Below are 25335 nucleotides of genomic sequence, written 5' to 3' on the forward strand. Positions count from 1 at the left end.
AGATATTCCTAGAGAGGTGTTCTCTCAGGTAAAAAAACTAGTGTTTTTGTTATTTGCAGTTTTTCCACATTCATGGGGATCCTGTGCCCCTAACCCCAGCGAATGTGGAGGGACAAGTGTATTCTTCTAAAGAGGACAGGACTGAGCTAGGGGAGAAGAAATGAATTCAGCTGGCTGAGTTCAGTCTTCGACAAGGTGAAATAATCTGCTGTCAAGTCGTTTCATACTTATGGCGACCCTATAATGGGCTTTTCTTGGCAAGATTCTTCAGAGGGGGCTTGCCCTTGCCCTCCTCTCAGGCTGAGAGAGTGTGACTTGCCTAGGATCACCCAATGGCCGAGCTGGAATTTGAACCCTGTGTACCAGTCATAATCCAACGCTGAAACCACTACGCCAGGCTGTCTCTCCCTTCTTGCAATATTGGGGGGGGGGGGTAGCCCAGGGTGGCCCAAATGCCCTCCTTTTCCAGGAGATGCCCTACATTTCAGCCTTCTGTCCAGGTCCAAAATGTCCTCCCTTTTGAGCCTGACTGAGAAGCATTACATTGCTATGAGTGATTTTTTAATGGCTTTTCTTTGGTTATGCCCTCCACTTTTCTTGACTGTCCTCCATTTTGCAATGGCTTGTCTTACTTTGTGGTCACCCTGTAATAGTCCTGAATGGGAAAGACATAAGAGGCTGCATCCAGACTGGGGAAATAACCCGGTTTGGTACCGCTTTAACTCTTTGTCTGACTCTTTGCTATGGAATTCTGGGAGTTGGAGTTTGTTGTGGGGCCCAGAGCGGAGCTCTGCTCCGCTCTGGGCCCCACAACAAACTCCAACTCCCAGAATTCCATAGCCTTGAGCCAGGCAAAGAGTTAAAGCGGTACCAAACCGGGTTATTTCTCCAGTCTGGAATTAGAAAGAAAGAAAAAACATGGATTCCTCTCTTCCCTTTTGCTTATATGTTGTCTTTGATATGTTTGAGACCACTATAACTGCCATGGCTCCATCCTAAAATAAATAAACAAATAATACAAATATAACTATAATAAACAATATAAATATAATAATAAAAGAAAATAATAAAATGCTACAGAATCCTGGGATTTGTAGTTCCTGGTGACACCAGAGCTCTCTGACATAGAAGGCTAAATATCTCACAAAACTACAAATCCCAGGATTCCATAGGATGACACTACAACATTTTAAAGCGATGTCAAACTGCGTTATTTCTACAGTGGGGATACACTCCTTTCTTTTTTTCCCCAGGAAATCTAATTAGCAATCTATAGTTTTCCTATCTCTATGTTCAAAGGGGTGGTGCCACTGAAAGCCTTATATCCATGAAGAAGATCAGTTGGGCTCTTGTAGAAAATGTAATTGGACAACTCCCCTGTCAATAATACTACGGAGATGCCTATTGGTTGCGATGGACGTACGTCGTAATATGGGAACATCCTCCTTGTTTCTATTGGTTCCCTCGCCAGGCCGTCAAGGGCGGGCTAAAGAGTTCTTTCCTTCCTATTGGCTACGCTGTTCGTGGGGGGCGGGACGTTCCTTCTAGTGTAAGGCCAGGTGGCTGAGGGAGGAAGGCGCAGCCGTCGAAGCCTCGAAGAAAGGAAAGACGAGGAGACAGTGGGGAGCTTGGCTTTTCCCTCTGTGGGGACGCTCTAGTCACCATGGAAGACGGTATCTATGGTAGGTCCTCCCATTGATCTGGGGTGGGGGGCAATAATATTGAGACCCAGCCATTACCTACAATGGAAAAATAGGCTGGAAGGACTGAGCCATTCTTAACGGGAGGAGAAAGGGGCGGGGCCGATCTCTTACAAAGAGGGGTGGGGCTGGGATGAACCAAACGAAACACGGGGGGAAACATGTCGCTGGATTGTCCCATTGTACGAAAGAGGGGAAATGATGATTATATGAAATCTTAACGACGGGCTTCTGACGTGACCCATATTAATTATAATTATCAGGCGGGTCTTATTTTAAGTCTGTACCATTCACAGTGTAGGGGAGAGGAGGCTGGGTTGTACTACAGCAGTGAGGGGCAGTCTCCCCTATCTTGTCAAAATGGACGAGGCCGTTGAATCCGAACCTGACAGGAACCAAGGGTTCTGGGCCGTACCATTTTTTTAGGGTGGGGGGGATTGGGCGGAGGAAGGGAGTCGTGAGGAAACCCGTTACAATTTAAATGGGGGACTGTACCATTCTGAAGGAGGGGGGACTGTGGGTGTGCTAGAGACACATTTCCTCCCTCAGAGCTGTAGTTTATTCATGGAGCACATTGTCATAATAATAATAAATGTCAATAAATCACTGTTTTACATAATTTATGTTTTCATTTTGGGTGAAAAGGAGCAGACTGAAAACTGCTGAGGGCTTCTATACTTTTAATGGGTATAAAAGATGGCACTTCAGCAGCTGTGTGTTGCTTTGTCACACAATTGGATACTAAGCAACACCAGCTGATATTCTTTCTTCGTTGAGCCCTCAAGTTTTCACTCTGGCAACTCTACTATGGGCATAATTAAAATAATAATAATAATAATAATAGATTTATTTATATCCTGCCTTTCCAAAAGGATCAAGTCAGGTTACCAGAAAATACACAAACACATACAGACATGTACACAACTTAAAAAATTATATATCTCCTTATCCCTTGCCTTAACTAAAACATCAACACTATCAATACAAATTTAAAATTACATTTAAAATAGTATTAAAAATACTACTACGGATAGTTAACATTGGGCCAAAACGCACTGCAGAAATAATCCAGTTTGAGACCGCTGTAAACTGCCTGTGAAGCTCATGCTAGCACCTTACTTTCAGTTAGCCTCAAGGGTGCTACAATATCCCAGTGTGTACAAAACACTGTTCTGGTTGGAAGCAAGCTATCCCGGGTGAAGGGGTGCTTTGTGTTTCACCTTCTTTTCAACCACGCTCTCAGGGTGTTATTCGTGATTCTCTCCCCATCTCCTTGAGTGATGTAGGCTGGGCTGAGAGACATTGAATCGAGGTCAGCTTTCAGGGCTATCTGGAAACCTGAGTCTTGGATGTCCTCATCCAAACCCCAGCCAACATTCCTCTGAGGACAGAGTATTCTGACACATCAATGTACTGGTTGAATTGTCACAGCCAGTGTAGGGATACAGTACATCCACCCACCCAAAGGCTGGTTAGAAATGATGTAAAGTCTGGAGTTCCAGATCAGGCAATGGACAACCCCTTCACTAATAGGCAATTTGGATATACAGGACCTTGTAATCACAGTTCATTTGTGATCACAGGCATACTGTTTGCAATTTACTACTTTACAACCACTGAGTTTGCTATCCATATATCAAAGATGGAAATCTGGGAGAGGCTCACAGCGCAATGTCTTGTACTACACACATGTTGCAATAAATCTCAAATGACTACTTTTGTATGGACCTAAACACCTGAATGAACTAATGCATGTTAGCATCCCCATCATTCCAGCCTTCATTGAATAAAGATGTGTTTATTGTGAGCACAAAACTGGTAATTAAAGTATGGGTCTTATTAGGTTCATAGTTAGGCTCCCAAACTTTAGACATTATGGTCTTGGGTGGTGGGTCCCGCTGAATTGAATGGGCTTTTATTTTTAAGTAAGCATCCACAAAATTGGAGTTCATAATGTTCATTGAGGAGAAATTCTGCCCATTTTATGCTATACCCTGCAAACTCCTTTCCAGGACAATGCTCCCCCCCCCCCCCATTACTATACTACTTTGTCATGCTCTTTTCTCATGTGTTGTGTGCATTTCTGTATACGATCTATACTATTTATCTTGTTCTTTGTTTTCTTCCTTTTGTGTATAAGTCAGAGAGAAAACACATCCTGAAGAAGCAAATAAATATTTTGAAAAAATGAATTAATATTAGAAATGTAAAATTTCATGAATTCAGTAATCAGTAGTACTAAGTGTTAATACTAAATAATATTAGTATTATTAAATAATATTTTAGATACCAATAATCTAAACCATCACACGAATCATTTAATGTAGTAGTCAATGTCGGCCTGCAACAAAGAATCTGCTTTACATATTTATACATATCCCCTTCCCCCATTTCCTCCTTTTCTTTCACTCTTCCTTCCTGTACCATAGTCTGTATCTTGGTATGTCCTTTTCTCTGTCCTTCTAAAGCAAGTGGGAATCATGCAACCAGGCCTGCAAGTGTTGCTGGCCTGCAGCTCCAAGCATTCCTCACCACTGGCTAAGTCTGCTGAGACTTGCAGTCCAATAGAATCTGGAGGACCACAAACTCAACCAGTTCTAGTCATAAAGTATAAGGTACTGCTAGAATATTAATAAAGTGCTGGCTGGTCATGAAAAATGGAACAGTTTTTGTTGGGTTTATGGACATTGCTGTCTCTCAGGGTTGGGGGACAATTTGCCATGCAGATGTTTTAGACTGTAGTTCCTATATTCTGTTACCCTTGGCCATGCTGGGTAGGGCTGATGGCAACCGAAGGCTTAAACATCTGGAAACATCAAGGTCTCATGAGCTTCCGTTATCTTTTGTACACCCATGCCTTGAATTGCTCTGTAGAGGAGAGTATTTTAGCAGCTGAGAGGCTGCCTCTGCTGAGCTTCTTTACAGCTATTAAAGGTACAAAGAGGTCATATAATCTCCTCTTTTCCATGGGGCTTTTGGGAAAAGATAGGGCCTTTACTAGAAGAGAGGAATTCCTTTGATTCCACCCCCAACCCCCTTTCTAGTCTGTGTTTTCCAATGCTGCCATCACCAGGAGTGAACTAAATACCTAGAAGATTACAGTTTCCAATCCTCTTTCCTCTTGCTAATGCAGTGCCTCCAGACCTGACGCCGGAAGAGAGGGTCGAGTTGGAGAACATCCGTCGCCGTAAGCAAGAGCTCCTGGTGGAAATCCAGCGGCTACGAGATGAGCTGAGTGAAGCCATGAACGAGGTGGAGGGGCTGGAAGCCAATGAGGGAAGGTGAGGGGCTTCCTTTTGTCTTCAGTTGGCTCCACCTTGACTCTAGGTTAGAGATTCTTTACATCAGGAGTTATTTCTTCTAGATTGTGGCTGCAACATAGTCTTAGACAAAAAAAAGCAATGTTTTCGGGGAAATAAAAGATGGTGGGCCTCATTAGGCTTTGATTTCTGCTTGTTGATCACTCTTGGAGGCAAGCACTGTCCAGGATGAACAGAACCAAACAGACCCATCCACAAGTAAAAACAAAAGTGAAACCTTTTTCTTCTCTTGCCACAATAATAATAATAATAATAATAATAATAAATTTTATTTATATACCGCCCTGTGGCGAACCAATCCGGGCGGTTTACAACATTAAAATAACATACAGCATAAAAACAATATATTTCCCTCCCCCCCTTAAAAAGTTATTAAACAACATATCTAATTTAAAACCACAATAACTAGTTAAAATAACAATAAATTAAACAAAATAATACCAACCAATAAACCACTGCAACTTCACTTCTAAAGAAAAGGGGGCTTTGGAGACATTACCGAGGAGGGGGGAATCCTGAGATCCTGAGGCCGGGATATTTCAGTCTGGGAAGGCCTGCCTGAAGAGATCCGTCTTGACAGCCTTTTTGTGCACCTTAATTTGGAGAATATGTGAATACCTTGTCTTAAAGATTTTAGTCATCGTGTTAAAATAAAACATTCCATGATTGATTTTCTTCCTTTTTCCAATTTTTTAAATTTGGGGGCGGGGGGATCAAAAGAGGTGGCTTCGGGGAGGGAAATGGGTTTTCCCTCCAATTTTTCCATTTTTTAATTCTGGGCTTCACATCTCTAACACACTACTTTGAAATCTTCAGATATAAATAGTTTTAAGTAAATAAAATAGGCAACAATGTTTTTATCATCTCAATCATGGTCATAATTTCAGAATATCCTTTCTAATTACCTTATCTGAAAGCTGGGGGGGGGGGGGGTGGTCCAGTCGTGGAACTGATTGTACCATGCCAGAACACAAGTGGGCAGTTCCAGACACCACCACCACCAACTCACCGCCAAAAAAAAGTGTGTGGAAAGTATGAAAGAACTATGATACTTGCACTCTCTTTTGTGAAGAATCAAAGAGTTAATAGATATACTTCCTTGTTTTGAACAGTAAAACTCTTCAGAGGAACCGAAAGATGGGGATGGGTCGCAAGAAATTTAACATGGATCCCAAAAAGGTAAGTAGGTCCTGGGGTTGATGCAATCATTTGTTAAGATTTTGTGGAAAACTAGTATAGGTTGATTAACCTTTATCCAAAATTCTTGGGACTAGAATTGTTGAGCTGGTATATTTTGGGATTGTGGAGTATGTAAGTAGCATAGTACATACCTGTACTGTATTTAGGAGGCTGGAGAGAGACGCAAGGATCTGTGAAATGGCTGGAGGCATTGATTCGTGATCATCGCTATGCTTGAATTCCTGCCATTTCACAAATTCCCAGTCTCTCTCCAGCCTCACATCTTTTTGCCACTAGCCACTCGGTTCTGTCTTCAAAGCAGCATTGCAAAGCTGTCCATTCGTCTCTCTACAGCAGGGGTAGGCAACCGTTTTGAGCCGGGGGCCGGGTTGCTGTCCCTCAGACAACTGGGGGGCCGAAGCCAATAAATAAATAATTAAATATTTTTTTTTTAAAAAAAATTAAATAAATAAATAAACCGGGACAAATGTAGGACAACATTTTCAAATGGTGGACACTTTTTTTAAAAAAGTGGAGGACACGCAAAAAAATTGCTGATTTTAAAAAAAAATGTTAATATAAATGCATGTTTCTAAGGCGTCTATAGACAATTGCCCCCCTTGCCCCTGCGCACAAGAGGCCAAAGGCCCCAGCGGCAATCAGCGGCAGGACCGGGCTGGGGCCGGTCCCAAGGCCTCGCCGGGCCGCATCCGACCCACGGGCCGCAGGTTGCCTACCCCTGCTCTACAGACTCAGGTTTCTCTCCAGCCTTAGGTCTTCCTGTCACCAACCACCCACTTCCACCTACAAAGCAACAGCAGCTGCAGCGTTCCTACTTGTCTGTGTCCAGTTTCATGTCTGTCTCTGGCCTCGTGTCCTTTTGCCATGAGTTGCCCCCTTCTGTCTTCGAAGCAGCAGAGTCACTTCTGCTCGTTCATCTCCTGTAGCCTTGCTTTTCTCTCCATCTTTGTGTCTCATTCATTTGCTGCTTACTGTATATACTCATGTATAAGTTTAGAAACTTTAGTGAAAAAATTGATGCAATACAACTGAGGGCGAGAACAGACTGCCAGCTTCAGCTGGCTTCAAGCCGGGTTGGGAGCATGGCATGTACATTCACCATGTCCCCAAGTTGCCCAGAAGTCACACTGGCGATTACACGCTGGGCGGCATCCAGTCAACTTAGGGGCTTGGCGTTTAGATGCCACATACCCCGGAACTAGTGGAATGCTGACTCCAAAGGCAAAGGGGCGGCTTTTTTCTACACCAAATAAGAGTGGATTTTTTCCCCGCTCCTATTTGGGTGGAAGCTGGCTGGATTGAGGCCACATGTCTGTTTGCCACAGCCCCAATTCAGCCTTAATTGGGGAGGCTCCAAGCCACCCCATCGGGGCTGTCTATTTCACCCTTGAGTTGACTTATCCACAGGTCAATGTAAGTACTGTACTTTAATTCTTATATTATAAAGGAAACAAGGCAAGAATGTAATCTGTCTTGAAAGCGCGCGCACACACACACACACCTTTTATTCTCGTCAACCTTTACTGTGAGCACAAACAGTTATGCCTGCTGGAATTTTGGAAGTTCTTTGGCATTGTTTTCCTTTGCTTTATCCTTTAGATCCTTTGTTATTTCCCAGTTGGTTTTACCTTTCATTTTATCCATGGGTCGTATCAAAATCCATAATTTTGGCCCCAGAATCTGCCTTCAATGTATACATGAGTTCAATTTGTAGTCGAGTATATACAGTATATAGCACAAGGCTGAAGAGAGCCTGAGGATCTGAGAAACAAATAAGCAAGAGTGCCACCTCTGCTTCAAAGGTGAAAACAGATGGATAGCGGGGGGGGGGGGGGTGTCTGCTTTGGAGGGTTTTGAATTTTCAGATTAGGGGTGCTCAACCTGGACAAACCTGTTCTGGTGGAACATGAGCTACCAGGCATCCTGGATTTTCTGCCAGCAGAGTCAGGTCAGAATTCTGCTATTGAAGACCAAGCAGCCAAGACTCCTAAGGTTTCTAAGATAAAAGATTTGGATGGGGTGGGAACAGGTTTGTGCTCAGATGCCTGGGTCTCATGATTCTCACCTTCTCTGTTATTTTCTGCAGGGAATCCAGTTCCTGGTGGAAAATGAGCTGCTGCGCTCCACTCCTGAAGACATTGCCCGTTTCCTCTATAAAGGAGAAGGACTCAACAAGACAGCCATTGGAGACTACTTAGGAGAGCGGTAAGAAGGGATGGGAATGCAAAACACATGGAACATCCAAAAAGATTGGGGCGGTTGTAATGTACAGGTCTGTTACAGGAAAATTGGAGCTTTTTAGAACATGGGGATCTGAACTTAGGTTCACCCAGGAAAGTGTATATAGAAATGAGTTTGGGGCCTTTGCAAATGAGATGGGGGGTTTAAAATGGAAAGGATGGGGATGTGGCCTTGTACAGTGCACCCTTGTTATATGCTGGGGTTTGGTTCCAAGATCCCCTGTGGATAACAAAATCCATGGATGCTCAAGTCTCATTAAATATAATGACATAGCAAAATGGTGTTCTTTATAAAAATGTAAAATCAAGGTTTGATATTTGAAATTTATACTTTTTCTGAACATTTTCAAACCGTGGATGCTTGAATCCATGTATAAAAAATCCATGTATAAGAAAGGCCAACTGTAATAGATTGAGATGAAAGCAGTCATGGTAAAAAGGAGAGGCTTAATGTGAATTCTCCACACTTTTTTCAGGGAGGATTTTAATATTGCTGTGCTCCATGCTTTTGTCGATTTGCATGAATTTACTGATCTCAACCTTGTGCAAGCACTCAGGTAAGTCTGAAGCTCCTCAGTCCTGTGCTAGTGCAGCTCTGCCAGCTAGGGAAAGTCTCAAGGCTTTTCAGCTCCAGCCTGTGTCAAAAGAGAAGATGTCACTGGAAAGGTGGCCTTTTCTTCAGCCAGAATCGGATGCTTTTAGCTCTCTTCTGTTTGATTCTTAAAAGAGACAGACATCTGTGAAGTGTGCTGTGTGGTACAAACAGTGGAAAAACTGATGATACTCATAAATATCAAGAGAGGAAAAACATATACTTCAATCTTTGGTCCCATACATGCTTCTGAATTGAGACTGTCTTGTTTTTGGTGTACCAGCATCAATTTGGCCCATGTTGAACCATACCCACGCTTTAATATATATGTGACTGTACTGAGGCTTTCTTCTGTACAATAAGGACAGGGAACTTTTGCCTGCCAAATGTTTTGGATTACAATTCTAGGAATTGAAGTCCCACGTACCCAGAGGGCCAAAACTTCCCCATCATTTATGTACATCAAACTTCAACTGAAGGAAGAAGCCAGGAGAGACTCATCAGGATATGTTTTTAATAGCAAAAATGTAGAGCTGGAAAGGGCTAGAAAATCATTACATTCAACATCTGCCTCAGAAATAAAATCTGGCATGTCTAAATATGACTAATTTGCCTAACTGCAGCATTACTGATAGATAGAAAGAACAGATGCGATATTTGTGGAATAGCCAATTCAGGGCAGTTCTCTATTATGGTATTTATTTGTTCATGAGTTTTTTCATTCTTTTTCCAGGCAGTTCCTGTGGAGTTTCCGATTGCCAGGGGAAGCTCAGAAGATTGACCGTATGATGGAGGCCTTTGCCCAGCGATATTGTCTGTGCAACCCCGGGGTCTTTCAGTCCACAGGTATTGCATACTCTAGGAAAGGGCAGAGTTACCCTTACCACAAGAGTAAGCAGACCTGAAAAGTATTCGGTAAAGCAAGAATGCCCCCTCTAACATGTGACTTTAAAAAAAACAAAAATGACTTTCAGAGAGGGAGAGAGAATAGTTTTACCCTGCTCTTCAGCAAAATAGTCCCCCAGAGTGGCTTGCAAATTAATTTGATATTTCCATGCCCTCAGGCTTACAATCTAAATGAAACAACACACAAGGAAAAGGGGACAGCAGTGGGGACAGATACTGCCTCTTCTCCTGTTCAGAGGACCAAGCAATGGCAGTTGAGATGGAGGGAGAGCCTCTCATTAGCTGTTGAATCCAAGGCATAGTACAGCTGTGCCTGCCTCTTCTCTCCCTCAGAAGTCACAGGAATGGCAGTGGGGAAGGAGGGAGGGCCTTTCACCTGCTGGTCCTAGACAAAGTAACAAGGTACAATAATAAGTAACATTTATTTGCTACTCCTTAAATGTTCCCCTTGGCTTTTTTTTTTGTATGTTTTTATATTTGTAGCTGCTATTTTAAAGATTAATTTATTAATTAAAAGTAACTAAAACGTAAGTAAAAGTTATTAAATGTTACGTTCTTAACAACTAAAACAAGTTACTTTTTTATAATGAGTAGCTGAAACAAGTTGCCCTTTTAAATAATGAATAATGAGTCTGTCTGAAAAGCTAACACCCCAAACTCTGAGCATCGCCTGTTAAATTTTTTAAAGCCATAAAATAAACAGCTTTAATGTCTTTTCACAAACACATAATAGGATTAAGTTGTATAACAGGAGCAGGAAAGTTTTAATCTTCAGATGTTTAGGCTCAACTCTTCCTTTCTTACTCAGCTCCCACAATCCCACCCATGCTGGCTGGGGCTTCTAGGGCTTATTTTTCAAACCATCTGAAATCTGAGAAGTTGTTCACATCAGTTCTGTCAGATACTTTACTTTGAATAATGAATTTATCTTGTGATAAGAACCTAATGCTAGGTAAATCTGCAAGGCTACATAAACTAGAAACAGAACAGATGTGCTGGGATGGGTATCAAGCTAGTTTGTTTTGTCCCATTCCCCCAGATACCTGTTATGTCCTCTCCTTTGCTGTGATCATGCTGAACACTAGCCTTCACAACCCCAACGTCCGTGATAAGCCTACAGTCGAGAGATTTATCACCATGAACCGTGGCATCAATGATGGAGGAGACTTGCCTGAGGAACTGCTGCGGGTGAGAGAGACTGGTGAAGGGAACGTGAGATCTTAGGTCTGCCTAGATGGACCTTTGGGTATGACTTTTGGGTGGGCATTTTGTGGGGAGGGCAGCCTTTGAAGCTCATCTTCCCCATCTCAAAAATCCTCTGCCTGCTTGCAAGAAGATCCATCTTCTTGTTTTGATATAACATTCTGACTGCAATTGTGATTTCTTTTTTATTTATTTATTTTAAATAACTGTTAAGAGCACTTTTTCCCTGTATTATTTTGTCTGTGTTTTGATGCCACGTGGCATCAATGCTGTGCCAAGCACATACATGCACCCACACTCTCCTTTCCTTCTTGCCTTGGAAAGGGGTGTGGTCTGCCTGTAACTCCTCCCCTTCCTCCCCTCCCCCTAGAACCTGTACGACAGCATCCGTAATGAGCCCTTCAAGATCCCCGAGGATGATGGGAACGACTTGACACACACTTTTTTTAACCCTGACCGCGAGGGCTGGCTCCTCAAACTGGGTGAGAAGCGCCCCCTTCCACTTCCCCTTAAACATTGCAGCCTTATCCCCTACCATCCCTTGCTACCCTTCTCCTTGCCCCACCCCACCACCACTCCCGCTACCCCATGATCTTTGCACGTCTCTGCGCTCTCCTCTCTTCCCCCCACCTGTTGTGTCATTTAAAGCATGACCTCTCTCTTCATCAGATCAAAGGGATCCTCCTGAAATCCACCCCAGTATTCCTTCCCTCCCCTCCCCAGCATCAAATATGAATGACCCATTGGGATCCACTGTTCCATCAGGATGCAAGGATCTGGTTAAAACCAGGATCCTCCCTCCTTTCCCCTCTCTCCCAACTCCTCCTTGAGGTGGATCTCCTGTGACAGATGATGAGAGGGTCTGCTGGGATTTTTTCACATTCCCTCTAAAAAGCAGGGATCTACTAAAGAAGTTATAGATGGCCATTGAAAGACATGTTAAGGCCCTCTGGTATCTGATGTTTAGCCAGTTATTGCTGGTATGTTTTCAAACCTACCTTAAGCATTCATGAGGGCTAGAAAGCTGCTTTTCAAAAGAAAAGGGCAGCTTCTCAGCATGCCAGATGCTACGTCCATTCCCATATTCAGTGCCAACTATTCAGGTAGCCTCTAGGCATGCATACTTTCACATGAGGCTAGGGTCACATGTGGTATAACTGGTCTCAGAAAACACTGGCAGACTTGTGGACATGTGTAGTTTACATGGCCAGTAGCTGCCCTTGCATGACTTTCAAAGGTTGAGGGTTCTGAGCCCTCCCTGGTCTAGGGACGTGTAAGTCTATGATATCATTTCCAGCCTTAAAATAAAGAGAAGTATATTGGCTTGACAAAGATCAGCCTTCTAATTTTTTAATTTAATTTAATGCATTCTGGAACCCAGGGAAAGTTGGCTGTTGGTCCAAGTGGACATGAAATAGATAGAAGCAGGGTTTCTTCAGGTTCCTGAACAGTCAACTCTGACCAAGTGTAGGCACACAGTCAAGACAAGGCAGAGGTTAAGAGACATGTACGCAAGAGCTTTGGCAGCATCCTCATACCAGACAAAAGTTGATTGGAGTGAGAATAGGGTTGCCATAATTCTCTACCACAAACCGGAACAAAATGTTGGACAAAATTTAGACCAAAATGCAGGACAATTGTAGGATAAAATTTAGCCCAAAATGTAGGACATTTAAGGTCCTCCATTTTTCTTAAATGTCCTACATTTGGGGCTAAATTTTATCCTACAATTGTCCTGCATTTTGGTCTAAATTTCGTCCTACATTTTGTCCCGGTTTGTGGTAGAGAATTATGGCAACCCTAAGAAGCAAGTCCCAGTGCACAGACTTGTATACCAAGCAAGGAATCTGCTGGACTTTCGGTCAATTGACTTTAGAGATCTGGCCAGCTGGTATTGCAGTTGAGCAAGCCCTTGAGGCAGAGCACTTAGTCTGCTAAGCTTGCTGTGGAAATGGAGTGCTGATGGCAAGCATGGGAAGTAAAGTGTTGGAAGCTAACTGCCAGGAACTCCAGCTCAAGTCACTTGTATCTGGTGCCTCACAAGGAACTTGATGTTGGGTGAAAATACCTCATCTGGTCAGCTGTCATGAGGTAGACATTCTGCTTTAATTACTTTTCCTCCTCCTCTCAGTTCCAAGATCACCAGTTCTTGGACCTGCTAGAGGATGGCATTAGGACAGAAATAGAAGCTACAGAAATTCACTCCTTCCTGAATAAAGTAGCTCTGAAGAGGAAGCCAGTCTCCATTGTCTTGCATTTCACCCTTCTCTCAAGGAGCATGGTTGCCATTTCCTTTCACATCCTTTCCTGTCCTCCAAAGCTGGATGGGGCACCAAGACAACATAGTAATTTGTTTCAGGGGAGCAAGCCATAGCACATTAGAAGCCTTCAATTGGCAATCAGGATAAGGTGAAGAGTAGAGCAGGTCAGAAGTAAAGGAAAAGGAAAGAATTGTGTGACTCCTACTGCATGACTTTAAGGTAGACAAGCTGCCAATATCTGGTGTAAGAGGAGATCTGCTGCTTATGCCATTAGCTCCCACGCAAGGGGCGTATACAAGCATATATTTGCAGTGTTAGCTGGAACCCAAATTCGTGCTCTGGCTCAGATAAGGCAAAGGCCTGTTGTCATAGTCCAGGCTTCTATGTGGGCTGGGACTTGGAACACTGCAGCTACAGCTGATTTTGCTAGTATTCTCCAAAATATTAGTGATAGGTTTTCAAGTGACGTGCCAAAGTTTAAGGGGCCTGTCCCCTTATATTCATCCCAATTGACTTTAAACCCTCCTTCCCTGTGCCCTCCACCCCCACCCCTTACCCCTGTCCTAATGCTCCCAAATGCCTGTGTCTGTGTCGGAGGATTTTTGATTTGACCATGTACTTCTACCTTATGTTGATGTAACTTGTTCTCCTTTCTCTCTCTTCCTCTCTCTCTCTCTTCCTCCCTCTCTCTTTTCTCACCCCCATTCTCTCTATCCTGACTCCCCTGTTTCCCACCTTTCTCTCTTTCTCTCTCTCCCTACCTCTCTCTCTGCCCCTTCTTTCCCCACCACTGCTGCCCTGCCCCCTCTCTCCTCCACCATCCCACGGCGCGGACTACATATGTTCCACTGTCTGAATACTGCCCCCCAACCCAGGAGGTAGGTGCGCAGAGGGGGCATTTTGCTTTGCAGCTGAGAGCTGGTTTACCTGGTGCTCACCAGAAGAGAATGGGAGCTGTTGTTTGGGGAGGAGGGATGGTCAAGAATGTGGATGGTTAAGAATATGTTCTGCTGGAAATGGATATTCAGAAATGGTCTTTTCTTCTCTGGAAGGGGTATGTGTTTGAATGTACCCCCTTTCTTCAATCTGGTGACTTTACCCAGATAATAATAATAATAATAAGTAGTAGTAGTAGTAGTAGTAGTATCCCGCCTCTCCCTGTATTGGATCGAGGCAGGTTACAACAAACATCAGAACAATAAAAATAAAACACAACAAACCACAAGTAAAAACGTAGCAAAACATATAAAATCCAATTCCCTATCTCCCTCCCACCTTAAAAATGTGTTGGGACTCCAACTCCCATCATCTCCTGTGGCCATGTGGGTAGGAAATGATAGGTGTTGTAGTCCCATCACATTTGGGGGATGTGTTGATGCTCTGAAGTTCAGCTGGCTGGGCAGGGCCCATGGATGAATTACCCCGATCCTAAATTGGGTTGTGAGGCGCAGCAGCATTGCTCCTATCCAGTTTGTCTATTTTTTAATTTTTTTAAAGAGAGGAAAAAATGTGAGAGAGCAAATGAATGGGTGTGAAGGAGAAAGGGCTATCTATACTTTTAAAATAGTTTCACAGGACATAACTAAGTGGAATCTCCATATTTAGAGGAAGTACATGCCATTGCCAGAGTAGAAGCAGGAGAGTTCAAGACCTGCTTATGGGCTTTCCTAGAAGCATTTGGCTGTCACTTATTAGAAGCAGCAGAATGCTGGATTTGATGTGTTTTGTGTCTATTCTTTAAGGGGGGAGTTATACACACTATAGCTTTGCCCATTTCCACACAAGAAGCTGCAACATTTCCTGTTCTCACTTCATAGCTATTTAAAGGCAGATGAGCCCTCCCCTCCCTTGTATCTGTTTACCCTGAAGCAACCATTCTCAACCAAGGAGGCTTTACAGGTTGTTGCCTGTCATCTCCCAGAATCCCATGCTGCTTGGGGTTTCTGAGAGGTGGGCATACAGTCAGTAACTCCCATTAGCTCCAGCCAGTGGTGAAGAATGCTGGGAGTTACAGTCCAGAAGCAGCTGGAGGGGCCACACTTTCAACATCCTTGATCTTAATGGGTGGGGGGAAGTGCATGTTTGTTGGAAAGTGAAATTGGGGAAGGAGGCTGAATGAAATCCCAGGCTTCCAAATTAGCCTCTCCAAAGGGCACACAGGAAGTATCTTAAAAAAGCCCTATCCACATATATAAATTAGCCTGGTCTCATACTGGGAATGGCTCTTGTCATTGCAAAAGGATCTGAGAATAAGTCAGCTTTGCAGCAGTGATTCATCTGAAGCCTGTAGCTTCTGCTTGGTTTGCATGCTGAAGTGGACAATATTTCTCCCCAGGGCCTTTTTCTATATCTGCAGATTGGCCTTTGTTCAAAAGAATCCAATGCATCAGCAATATCTGTCTCCTGGAGAGGTTATAGATTCAGTCCAATGACACATTGGAAGTCAGGAATTCCTCCTCTCCTTCCCTCTTACCCTTTACTGCCAAGAAAACAAAAAGCCTAAAGCCAGAAACATGGCTGCTTGCTTCACCGAAGCAGCAGCAAATCTTTTTCCCCCTTTTAAGTCAGCAACATGCTTGCTTTGTAGAATATAGTCTAAAACCAGTAAATGTTAGGCATGACATTTGGATGCAAGTCAAAATCTGAATTTGGAACATCAATTTTCAATAGGTTGCTTTGTAAGTCACTTACTAACCACAATATTGTTATGGCAGCATTAGCCTTTAATTTTGTAAAGTGGATGGGGAGGGGTGTCTGCTAGAAAAAATTCTGCCTCCTATACTATATGGATTCTGAAGTTGTCAAAGATGGCAGAGAGAAAGAGTTCCACACTGTTGTGAGGAGCACAGGGCTGTTATTTTCAAGCTAAAAATATAGTGGGATCACACCCAGAGCTACCTAACTAAAGTAAGCAGAAACAGCAGTTGTGGTACCTGTATTCGTTATGTCAGAAAAATATCATTGTTCTTTTCCCTCTTCCTCTTAGAACGTACCCTTGTTACTACTTGAAAAAGTCATGAGCAGCTGTATTAAAATTAAAAATTTCCAATGCATTCCTTCTTTTCCATATCCATGTGGAGCTAAGATCACCACCACAAGCCTAATAACGGTTCACAGAGCAAACTTTGAATCATATCCCATTAATCTACCCTTCAACAAAAAGTGTAGGTGGGCAAAGCACAGGCTGTGGGCTATATGCACAAGGTAAAATATATATATCTTCAAAAAGTTATTCTTCAAAATAGCTGAATACTCTCCTCAGGGCCATGTTTGTGGCCCCCCAGAGATTTTTATTTTTTAAAAAGTCCCCAAATACTTAAGGGAAATGAGAGGCATTTTTATTGTGTTTTTGGCTGGGGTGGGGGGCGCGCAGGACCAATTTAAGCCTAGTAGAGCCCTCTTTTTTTTAAGTGCCCAGAAGTTACTTCTTCCCACTTTGTGTTTTCAAAAGAGGTCTCTTCTGGACCTAAAACATGGTGAAAATACCCCCCAGGCCGTTGTTTTGTTTGCAGGCAATTTTTTAGGTGGGTCTGCAGACCTCCTGAAAGGATTATGCAGTCCCTTAATCTTCCAGAGTTGAACCTCCCTTGCTTTAAAGAGAAGGGCATCAGTAGGCAGAGGCCCATTGCATGCATTCTGTTTTTTCCAACCCCAATATTCTCTTTTGTCTAGTGGCAAAAAAATACATCATGTTGACCAACAGAACCTGCCAGAAAGCAACTTCAGAAGTTGATGGAGTTATTTCATTTAGGCTGCATCCACACAGCAGAAGTAATCCAGTTTGACACTACTTTAACTACCAAGGCTCAGTGCTTATCATGGCACCAGAGCTCTCTGAAAGAGAAGACTGTCTCACAAAACTGCAGTTCCCAGAATTCTGTAGTATTGAGCTATGGTAGTTAAAGTGGTATCAAATTGGATTATTTCTACAGTGTGGATGCAGCCTTAGTGGAGGCCTACCACCGCTCATTCCCATCTTCTTACGCCAGACCAGAATAACCCACATTTATTAAGTAAATCCACACTTGAAAGGATTACATGGTTGTCTGTTCTGTAGAAACTTTCTCCTAGAGTTCCTAATTTGCAATTTTGTTTAATTTAGTTTGAACAATTTAGTTTGAACAGAATCATAGCAGTCTCACTCTGGTATTCTCCTTTTCCAGTCTTCTCCCATTTTGCTCATTTGTTGTTGGGCTTTTGGCCCTCTTTTTTCCTTATGTTTTTATTGAATGTGTTTATTGCATTGACTTAATCTGTAGGCATGGCTTCCTGCTGTAAAACAGGGAGAGGCTGGCAATCTAAGCTGGCAATCTAAGCTGGCAATACATAAAGATGAACACAAATCTCCCTGCTTTTCCTTTCAGGAGGCCGAGTGAAGACGTGGAAGAGACGCTGGTTCATCTTGACTGACAACTGCCTCTATTACTTTGAATACACTACAGTTAGTACAGTTTCCCTCCCCACTCTCTTCTACCCTACACTCCCTTTATCAGCAATATAGAGTCCTGAAAGGCCCAGTCCAGGACAGCCCTGTGGTCTGCTATGTAATGAATGAGAAGTAAGAACCACCTTTGGGAATAATGGAAGTCCTGGTATTGCACTGCTGTGACAGAGACCAAGGACACTGCAATAGTGTGGCTGCATGGGGCCCTGCGTGTGAACTAGAATACCTGGAGTTTACTCAGGACATGTATAGACAGAGGATAGGCAGAGCATGGAAAGGACATCTGTTAAGGACATGGGTAGGATATGTGTTAAATTCAGCCTCATCTATGTCAGTGGGACCAACAACACCTCCATGCCTGTCTGGCCACCTTTCCATTGCTTTTACTGTTATGACCATAAATCACATATCGTGTCAAACACAGGAGAGCCACATGCTAGCCCAGTTTTTCCCAAACTTTGGTTCTCCAGATGTTTTGGACTTCGGCTGGCAAGTGTTTCTGGGAGTTGAAGTTCAAAATGCCTGGAGGACCAAAGTTTGGGAACAACTTGCTAAAGACTCAGGGCTAAAACTAATGAATATTAAGTGCTCATGCCAGTGAGCTGGAGAACGCCAATTCCTTTGTCACAGTGGAATGTTAGGTCCCATGCATTCATGTTGGAGAGACACCCCCAAGTCTCAGAACAGGCCCACTGAGCTCAAATCGGGGGTTTCTTGAGCATAATCTTTTCCCCTGACTACACCCATCTATAGGGACACTTCCATTTTGTTCATATTTTTAAATTCATTGATAGGACAAGGAACCAAGAGGAATCATTCCCTTGGAGAATCTGAGTATCCGAGAAGTGGAAGACCCACGGAAACCAGTGAGTTAAGCTATCTTACATGAACTTTCCCATCTGATGGATGGGGTTTGGTTAGAAAGTACTTGCAAATGTCAGATCTTGTAACAGACTTCTCCCTCATTTTTTTAGAACTGCTTTGAGCTCTACATTCCCAACAATAAAGGCCAGCTAATCAAAGCTTGCAAAACAGAGGCTGATGGACGTGTGGTTGAAGGGAACCACATGGTTTACCGCATCTCTGCGCCTACACAGGAGGAGAAGGATGAGTGGATCAAATCTATCAAGTGAGGATAAGTCTCGGGTTCTTTTTTGAGCATCCCCAAACCTAGGTCTTCTTTATGCTGTAGCCCACTGGTTCACAAATGTGAATCCCAGGTGTTGTTAGACTTAAGCTATGTGAGTTGCTGGCTAGTAATGCTGGTTGGAGTTTCTGGGGGGTAAAGACCAATAATATCAAAGGATTCAGACTAGGAAGTAAATGTGCTAGGATCAGGGCACGTCTACACTGGAGAAGCAAAGCAGTTTGATACTACTTATCCTATGGAAGCTTAGGACTTGTAGTTTTACGAGTTCTTTAGCTTTCTCTGCTAGAGTGTTGGTACCTCACAAAAATACAAATCCCAGGATTCTGTGGGATGGAGAAATGGCAGTTAAAGTGGTGTCAAAGTACATTATTTCTGCAGTATATATACACCCTTAAATATCACTCCTTTTCCAGGGAATCAGACTGTCTCCATTCAACATTCCTGGGACTGGAACACCAGGTTTATTATTTTACTTTTGTAGCTTGCTTTTCCTCAAGTGAAGCTAAGGCAGCATAAATGGTGTCTTCCTCCTCCTCCCCAGTTTAAACTTTATCACTTGTGCAGTAAGCCAAGCCATTTGGGATTGACTAGCTCAGGGTCACCCAGTGAATTTCATGGTTCAGCAAGGCCTTGGATCTGAATCTCCCAAGTCCCATCTGGCATTATAATCTCTCCATCACACTGGCTCTCTAGATTCTTCAGTCCCATCTAGAACTCTGGTCAGCAACAGTTTTTAATGAGAATCTATTCATTATCATGGTTAGAGGGCTGAACTTGGGAGATCCAGCTCAATGGCTTACCTTGGGCTAGTTGCCCTCTCTCAACCTGACTTTTTGCACTTGTGAGGATAAAGTGGGGAGAAGGAGAGCCGAATGCTACACCATGAAAGCTGCAGGCACTACTTTTTCTTACTGGAGGAAAGGCACGGTATAAATGTATTTCTTCACCATAAGAAATTTGGGGGAGCAGCAAGATGGAGGGGCATGACTTTAATGTAATAGAACTGGTGTAAAATTGTAGTACTTAGAGCTATACCTCTGAGATTCCCAAGATCATTATCTTAATTTAAGATCATCTGCTTCAGCAGATATTCAGATCGGACAAGAGACAGTTTTTTTAATAATTAAAAGAATTTTGTGAGGGTAAAAATAAAACATTCAGAGACTGAAGTACAAGAGTTTATCAGTTGGATCAGGCAAGAATTCAAGAAAATGTGCATCTTAAGCATTGCTTGCAGACTATAGAGGTTACAGCTCCTTATTAAAAAGTTCTGCTGTCTAGTTGGTGGGTGGTGCAACATTGTGGGCAGAAAATGTAGCTATGTGGCTTAGATGGGATGGATTTGCTCTTTTTAGAAACAGTGACACAGAGTGAGTCACAAGTGTTCACCCTTTCTTGAAAAATCCCCACTTCTCGGATTGCCCTGAGAGATTTCATTTTCTCATTGTGCTAGAATCTGGGTCTAATGTAAAGTTTACAAAGGACACATCTTCTGATCTGACCTTAGCAAACATAGACGTGGCTCATGTTGTCATTCAGGAAAATGGGACAGGGCCATGTGTGGATGATCCAAAATGAGAGCAAAATGCAGTGTGACATAAGAGAGGCTGTTTCATTATACCTACAGCCTAGCTGCAGCCTTGCTTACTGTGGCACCTTCCTCTTGTCTCCCAGGGCTGCTGTGAGCGTGGATCCTTTCTATGAGATGCTGGCTGCCCGCAAAAAACGAATCTCAGTGAAGCAGAAGCAGGAGCAGGCATGAGGTGGGGATTCTCCTGCATCTATCACCTCCCCCCTCCCCTCTGTGTCTCCTCCCTCTTGGACCTGCTGACAAACCCACCTGGGTTGAGCTCCATGAAACCAGCTGGCCCTCTTTCCCTCTTTGGATTATTGGACCATTCACAGCATTGCCAGTTTGATGGCATACCTGCCAGTACACACTTTCACATCTCCAGAGCTTATACTTGGTCTGCTGAAATATGCCTGAGGACATGAACTTGGGAACTGTCACCTACTAGTGTCTTCAAAATTTGCAGGCATCATTTGTTGGTTGGTGCAGCTTCTCCTCTGAAGAGGCCCTGAGCAGATGCAGGTGAAAGTTTCTATGTTATGCCACTGAGACCATGTGGCCTACAAACTTGGGCCATATTAAGAGAACACTTCCTGTTTGATCAGATCTTTTGATTTTTCCTCTTTAAATCTCCCATCTTGAAGCCAATTGACTCATTCAGCAAAAGAAACTAGGAAAAGCTCTCTCAGAACAGAACCATTTTATTTTGTAGCAGGGAGGGATGGGACTGCATATTTTGCTGGTCTATTACATAAAAGTAGTATTCTGCACACCTACATCAAGGTTGTGAGGGAGTAGGCTAGCGTATCTTTCGGGCAGGCTAGCTTTGTAGAGTTTTTGATTTCCATGCTCATTCTGGTTTTTTTTTAATTCCTGAGCTCCATCCTAATGTTGGTACAGTCATGAAAGTGTTATGCCACATAATATTTCCTGGGATTTGGGAGTACACAACATGTTCTGTTCCAAGGACCACATGTGATGTTAGTATGGGTCTGCACATGTACACATGAGTGTACACATTGTGCAGGGATCAGAAAGATATAATCTCCCTTACCTACGGAGATCTGGGCATCAACAAGGAAGAGAGATGATAGAAACCCAGGAAGCTGGTGGCTTCCATGTGAGTGGGACAGATAATCCATGCCAAATTTTCTTCTGAATTTTCAGGAGCTTTGACAGATTCTCTTCCCAAAATGGTTTCAACATCTTGGATAGTGCATATGGAGATCAGACTACATCCCAGTGGATTCACCCTCCCACTTAAAAGGGAACCACCAGCTGACAGAATGGAAACCAAAACATCTCTCATTGCACTGCATTGGAAAGATGAAGTCAGTGTGGCTTACCCTACTGAATCCACAACTGGGATGTTGTGAAATGCAGGTGGTGTCCCACTAGCTTCAAGGGCCACGTGTAGAAACCTTTGGCCACTTGTGAGCCTCAAAGTATAGAATGCCCCTTAGAGTCTGTTGCCAAACCATTCACACTGTGCATCCAGGGAACCAAGGTTCTCATGACTTATTAATATAAGCAACTGCTGTCCCCAATTACTTGGGCTTTGCTTTACAAAGATGTAAGCATGCCAGGAACCAGCAGGGGACAGCAGAGGCCCAGACAGCTGACACACCCACTGAAACTACTTAAGTTCCTCCAACAGAAATTGCCAGCACAGAAGCACAAGTAACAGCTCTTGTTATTTTGCATCCAGGGATAGGGTCATGAAACAGGGTCAGGTACTTTCTACTGCTATCACCTCTCCTAGATATTGAAACACTTCCCCGCCCCAAAAATCCTTGCAGATTCAGCTGAAGATTGCCTCTGAAACTGATCTTGTTCTCTTTCTCTCTGAAGTCCTTTTCTTCTACATCAAGCAATCTAGAGCTTCACTTTGGAGTTAATCCAGGATGTTTCCATTGCTTTACAGAGGAATCTGATTATACTGGCATTATAAAGGGTATACATTCATTGGGATCTGTCCCTGATCCTGTAGTACATGCAAGGGGCAGGGATGACTGGGGGTTTTTTCCCTAGATGGAGTTTAAATTAGAAACAGCTCCATCCCATCTGTGGTGCGTTGTGTTTGAAAATTCTGGTCACTGGCCTCAAACAAAACTGCTGCTTCTTAGTGTTCATACAGATGAACTAATCCCTGAGTTTTAGTCTTTTGCTACTCTACAGACCTTCTAATTGTTAAAAAAGTTGGAACATTTCCACTTCCTGTTGAAACTTGCAGCTAGGATTAAAATCTGTGTTGGTAGTTCGCAGGAGGCGAGGTTGCTGAGTACATTAACCCAGAGCAAAGAGAATGCCTACCTCTTAACCAGATAGCTCTACATTGTTGGATGGGCTCTTTTGCCACCATTTCTCTCAATTCTAAATTGAATTCTGCTCTTCCACCTCTGCTTTGCTTCAGGCAATCCTAATAGCTATGCAGGACTCATTCTAGTCCTGGCATTGAGAATGCAGGGTTTGCAATGCAGCTCAGATTTTTCAAATGGGCTAAGCTTCTGAGCCTGCAAAAGAATGTGGTAGTGTATTAGTCCATGTGCATTTCAATCTGATCAGTATTTCTCATCTGCAGGGAATCTTTAAATAGCCAATTTAAGTCTTGTTTGGTTTAAACATGAAGCACCAGAAGATCTGAGTGCCACATATTGCCCTGAATTTAAGAAGGTAATGGTTTTGTCCTAATCAAAATTACTAGTTGATTCTCTTTCTATATAGAAGAAAGGAAAACAAAGAGACAGTAGACATCAAGGGGTAAATAGCTTAGAATTGATTAATTTTCAGCCTATAAGTGCAGGAGAGAAAGAGCACACTACTACATTTGGGAACAGCTGATATGAAAAGGGTCTATATTAAGTCAATGCAAATTTTTGTCTGGCTAGAACATGCATTTTTATTGCTCTAACTTGTCTTCTCAAAATTCACTGATACCAGTTTATAAATGTTTCTGCTAGACAGGTCCCTTCCCCGTTTAAGTTATTTCACTGTGCCAAAGGGACTTGGAATACATTTCACTTTTGTAATACTGTACATCCATGCTTGTTGTATTCTATCCTGTCTACTAAACAGAAAGGAGGCAGGATTGTTTAGCCTAAAATTAGCTTGTTGGGTGCAGTAGACCCTATCAAGGGCTCCTGTCTCCAACAGCTTTCAACACTAATTGAATAGATGCTATTCCCAAAACCATCAGATGTTAACAGCCCTTCTTGAACTACTAGAATTACATTCTTGTAAATGCTATACTCCAATTCTATCCCCTCCCTCCATTAATTCTCAGTAGGCTGCACTGCCTTTTCACAAATACTGGCCTAGTTCTCCTTTTGGATCTTAAACCAGTTCCATCTCAAAGTTAGGTCCAAACATGTAGCGCATACATATTTACAAAAGCAAATAACTGCTGTTGTGAAAATTATCTGGATGACGACAGGTGAGGAGGTTTTTATCCCTTCCCTCCCTGCTCCAGCTCTGACAAAAATTATGCTCCCCAAACTGCTATTTGCATTAAGAGAAAAGCTCCAGTCACTCCAAGTGAAGAAGTGTTTTTGTCCTAGAGAATTAAAATAACCTCTTCCTATTTTGATAATAGTTGAGTTTTAATTTAAAATGTACATGTTATATGCAAATATTTATTTAATGTCACACCTGTTTTTGCCTACAGTTGCTATTTTCCCGATAACGTTTTTCTCAAACACTACAGATGACTTCTGCTCTCTTCAAAATTTCTTATCTCAAATTAGCACTGGAAAAAATACTTTTAAAGCATCTACAACTGACACTTGGATGAATTGGGCTATTGGAAGAATCCCTTCTTACAGCCTTCAGGATAATTTTTGTGTTCTTGAGCAATATTAACAGTACACCTTTCTCTTCCTTACTCCCTATTGTGGATTAGTGTACTTTTATTGTGTGGGTGGGATGTGGGGAAATTTGACAAATCCCTCACCTGCTCCAGAAGGCGAAAGAAAAGGAAGGGCATTTTACTTGTTTTTTAATCTGTTTCTGATGATGACGATGATGTTTTTTTTAAAGAAGAAATGTTAATTATTATTTAAAATTTTAATGTATGCATCTCTGGATGATATGTAAACACTATGGACTTATCTATGTGTTGCTGGAGTCTTTATTTTTATAATTAGTTTTAAGGAATCTGAGCTGACTGAAAGAAGAGTTGCCCAGCGCTGGAACAAGGATCTGAATCTCGTTGGTGCAGCTGTGCAGAGGTAATTATGCTAGCATAGATGTGGAAGCCAAGATGACAAAACTGAAACTGTTCTACTTTGGACACATCATAAGAAGACAGGACTCATTGGGGGGCAAAAACAATAATGCTAGGAAAGTTGGAGGGAAGCAGAAAGAGGAGGACCACATGCTAGATGAATGGACTGGAGGTCATGATGAATTTCAACACGGAGAAATGTAAGGTCGTGCACTTAGGGCGGAAAAATGAAATGCACAGATATAGGATGGGTGACACCTGGCTGAACACGACTACGTGTGAAAGGGATCTAGGAGTCAAGTAGACCACAAATTGAACATGAGTCAACAGTGCGATGCGGCAGCTAACAAGGCCAATGCAATTTTAGGTTGCATCAATAGAAGTATAGTGTCTAGATCAGGGGTAGGCAACCTTTTTGAGCCGGGGGCCGGGTTGGTGTCCCTCAGGCGACTGGGGGGCCGAAGCCGGGGGTGGAGCTTCAACCCTCCGGGGCGGGGCCACATGCGGGGGGTGGAGCTTCCACCCTA

The 25335-nt window shown here is 42.9% G+C and overlaps 1 protein-coding gene across 5 annotated transcripts; it reads left to right on the forward strand.

Moving 5' to 3' along the window:
• The first annotated feature begins 1564 nt into the window (after positions 1 to 1564).
• On the forward strand, positions 1565 to 25075 carry LOC149303676 (cytohesin-2). 5 transcript variants are annotated; one of them, XM_089480610.1, is made up of 14 exons: positions 1579 to 1682; positions 4130 to 4634; positions 4834 to 4981; positions 6133 to 6199; positions 8307 to 8425; positions 8937 to 9017; positions 9786 to 9898; positions 10998 to 11146; positions 11532 to 11644; positions 17785 to 17863; positions 18661 to 18732; positions 18841 to 18995; positions 20691 to 20779; positions 24729 to 25075. In XM_089480610.1, the coding sequence occupies exons 2-13, from the start codon at positions 4484 to 4486 to the stop codon at positions 20776 to 20778; spliced, it is 1335 nt and encodes a 444-aa protein (XP_089336736.1). In that variant the 5' UTR covers positions 1579 to 1682; positions 4130 to 4483; the 3' UTR covers position 20779; positions 24729 to 25075. The 5 variants fall into 5 exon arrangements, with proteins under 5 accessions (XP_089336738.1, XP_089336739.1, XP_089336736.1 ...); XM_089480609.1 differs by lacking the exon at positions 24729 to 25075 and adding an exon at positions 24251 to 24692; XM_089480611.1 differs by lacking the exon at positions 24729 to 25075 and having other exon boundaries at positions 1580 to 1682; positions 11532 to 11643; positions 17787 to 17863; positions 20691 to 24692.
• The last annotated feature ends 260 nt before the right edge of the window (positions 25076 to 25335 follow it).

The sequence above is a fragment of the Sceloporus occidentalis genome, unplaced genomic scaffold, assembly GCF_023333645.1.
Source record: "Sceloporus occidentalis isolate IW3139 unplaced genomic scaffold, rSceOcc1.0.p SCAF_14, whole genome shotgun sequence".
NCBI lineage: Eukaryota > Metazoa > Chordata > Lepidosauria > Squamata > Phrynosomatidae > Sceloporus > Sceloporus occidentalis.